General features: G+C 45.5%; 1 protein-coding gene across 1 annotated transcript in view; it reads right to left on the reverse strand.

The window, feature by feature from the left end:
- Positions 1-228: 228 nt before the first annotated feature.
- Positions 229-3,201, reverse strand: part of LOC106581877 (immunoglobulin-like domain-containing receptor 1) — an 11,464-nt gene continuing 8,491 nt past the window's right edge. The window contains exon 5 of the mRNA XM_045704559.1: positions 229-1,544. Within this exon, the coding sequence (XP_045560515.1) occupies positions 1,348-1,544 (197 nt within the window). The 3' untranslated portion in view covers positions 229-1,347. The remainder of the gene's footprint in view (positions 1,545-3,201) is intronic.

Here is a 3,201-nt window from a genome sequence, read left to right on the forward strand (position 1 = left end):
TACCTGTATAAAAGACACCCGGGAGCCAGAAATCTTTCTGATTGAGTGGGGGTAAAATACTTATTTCCCTCATTAAAATGCAAATCAATTTATAAAATTTCTGACATGCGTTTTTCTGAATATTTTTGTTGTTATTCTGTCTCTCACTGTTCAAATAAACCTACCATTAAAATTATAGACTGATCCTTTCTTTATCAGTGGGCAAACATACAAAATCAGCAGGGGATCTAATACTTTTCCCCCCCACTGTATACAGGGGGTACCGGTACCGAGTCAGTGTGCGGGGGTACAGACAGAGTTTGTGGAGACACAAACAAACCATCAGTTTACACTGAGGAAAAGTCAGAAAGGCAGGTAGGTTTCAGATCACCACACTGGTAACACTACGAGAGCTGTTACCCTGAAAAAGACAGAAAGACAGGGAGAGCGAGACAGAGAGCGGGATGGGGCGAGAGAAAGTGAGGAGAGGGTAACGAAATCTGTTTAGTAGGCTAGTGTAATTTGTGTGGTCAAAAGAGTGCATGTGAATGTGTGTGTGTACTGTACCATTCTGTATGTACAGTATGTCCGTTCCAGGACAGTACGATCCCATATGAGAATACAATGTTACATGGGTGTGAGTCATACATCAGCACTCTTGTGTGTTTCTTACTGAGTAGCGGTCATAGTTCCTCCTTTTGCCTTTCTGGATATAGATGAGTAGCTGGGGGGTTTCTCTGGCCACAGCTTCCCCTTGCCTCCCCCTTTCCCTCCCCTTCTCCTGCTGTCCTCCTCTGAGCTCAAGGTCCTTGTAGAAGGGGAGGAGGTGAGTAGCACCTGTCTCGCCTGGCGGGGGCCGACCGATGCAGCTCCTCCATCAGGTCGTCACGACTACGGGACCGTGGTGCTGACCCGGACCCATCCGTCCTCCTACCGGCCGAACCTCTCCCCTCCCTCCCCTCCCCTCTCCTGTCGTCCCAGTCCGACTCATCGCTGTAGCTATGCAGAATGCCTCGCCGTGGAGGGGTGGCGGTTGTCACACAGGTTGTCACAGTAATGCCCACTGCCGCAGCCACCCCCCGTCACCGCCAGTCCAGTTGGAGCTACCGCTGGATTGACTGGATATTCTGGGGCACCCCCTGGTCCCTCCTCCCACTCCAGTCCCCTGCGAGAGAAGAAGCTGGGGACCAGCTGGACGATGGGGGGGCAAAGTGATCACTCTCCTCTCCACCCCTCACATCCAGGGCAGGCAGCATTCTTTGGGGGGGCGTGTGAAGGGGACCCCCTGGGGCTGAGACTGGTGCTGGTTGGCCTGGGGTGGCAGGTGCTGTTGAGGGAAAGGCATCTGGCCGTACACGTCCATCCGTCTCATCTGTCTCTCCAGGAAGTCCAACATCTGGTTGGTGCAATGCACGCTCCCCCTGTGGACGCTGCCATTACCGTGGTGGTGATGGGGCATGTGGTGTTGGGGGATAGGGGGAGGCTGCTGCTGGAGGGACAGGGGCGAGGGCCCAATCGGGGCCATGCGAAGGTGGACTTGGTAGGGTACCCATCAGAGAACGAGCCTAGAGGCATAATGGATGACACAGCATTAGCACCATTATAAGACTGACCTGAGTTCAACAGATAGTTTTACAACATGCAGTGATCATTTTGTCAATGAAAATAGTGATGAAAATATTCATCAAACACCTATTTTTCAGTGGCAATTGACAAGACGATAACTGACTGAATAGACCCAGAAAAAAACTATAACTAACCAAAAATGATATTTCATTTCGGCTGACGAAAACGAGATGAGACGAAATTATCTCTGTGATTAAAATCTGACCAGTAAGTGGACTGGACAAGAGTTTTGTACAGTACCTCCAGAAATATTCACACCCCTTGACTTTTTCCACATTTTGTGTTACAGCCTGAATTTAAAATTGATAAAATTAAGATTGTGTCACTGACAATAACCCATAATGTCAGTGGAATTTTGTTTGTAGAAAATGTTCTAAATAAAACATAAATGAAAAGCTGAAATGTCTTGAGTCAATAAGTATTCAACCCCTAAATAAGTTCAGGAGTAAAAATGTGCTTAACAAATCATAAGTTGCATGACTCATTCTGAAATCAATAGTGGTTAACATGATTTTTTAATGACTACCCCATCTCTGTACGCCACACATACAGATAATTGTAATTGAGAAGTGAATTTCAAGCGCAGATTCACCAAAAAAAAAAGGTTTTTCAATGCCTCACAAAGAAGGGCACCGATTGGTAGATGAGCTAGATTGGTAGATGTGCTAGATTGGTAGATGAGCATAGTGAAGTTATTAATTAGGCTTTGGATGCCGTTACAGTACACCCAGTCAAATAAAATATCTTTCTAGCAATGATCAACAACCAACTTGAGAGCTTGAAGAATAATGGGTAAATAGTGTACAATCCCAGTGTGCAAAACTCTTAGAGACTTACCCAGAAAGACTGCCAAAGGTGTTTCTAACATGTATTGACTCATGGGTGGATACTTATTTAATCAAGGTATATTAGTGTTTTATTTTTCTTCCACTTTGACAGAGTATTTTGAGTAGATCCTTGACCAAAAATATCAATTAAATCCATTTTAATCCCACTTTGTAACAACAAAATGTGGGAAAAGTGAATACTTTCTGAAAGCACTAAGGGGAGACTCAAAGATGGATAGGTGGGTGAGCGGGAACTGATAAACAACCTCAGTTCCTGGTTGGGACAGGAGGGTGGGAGTCGGCAGATGAAGATGCAGAAGGGGGGGATAGGCTGGGTGGGAAACATGGTTTCCGGATGGGGAGAGAGGATGTGGGTGGGGGGCGGCAGATGAAGATGCAGAAGGGGGGGATAGGCTGGGTGGGAAACATGGTTTCCGGATGGGGAGAGAGGATGTGGGTGGGTGGGGACTGAGGGGGTTGGGGAGGGGGAGCCTTTTTAGTTTAATTTCCTTGCATACAGATTACAAAACTGTTGATGCTGTTCTTTCTCTGATTTCTCGATAGTTTTTGTCTTCTTTCGATTGGCAGCTCACAGATAAAGGAAAGTATGAAATGCAAATATTAAACTGAATGTATGAATATATCTGAATTAATATGATTTTTATACCTGTAACACCCTTCTGAAAAAATAAATAAATACAAAGTTGGTCACAAAAAAAGATGGAGATCACCGAGTTTATTTTTAATGAGTGCCTTTCCCAAGCGGCTA

This window comes from Salmo salar, chromosome ssa21 (genome assembly GCF_905237065.1).
Source record: "Salmo salar chromosome ssa21, Ssal_v3.1, whole genome shotgun sequence".
Lineage (NCBI taxonomy): Eukaryota > Metazoa > Chordata > Actinopteri > Salmoniformes > Salmonidae > Salmo > Salmo salar.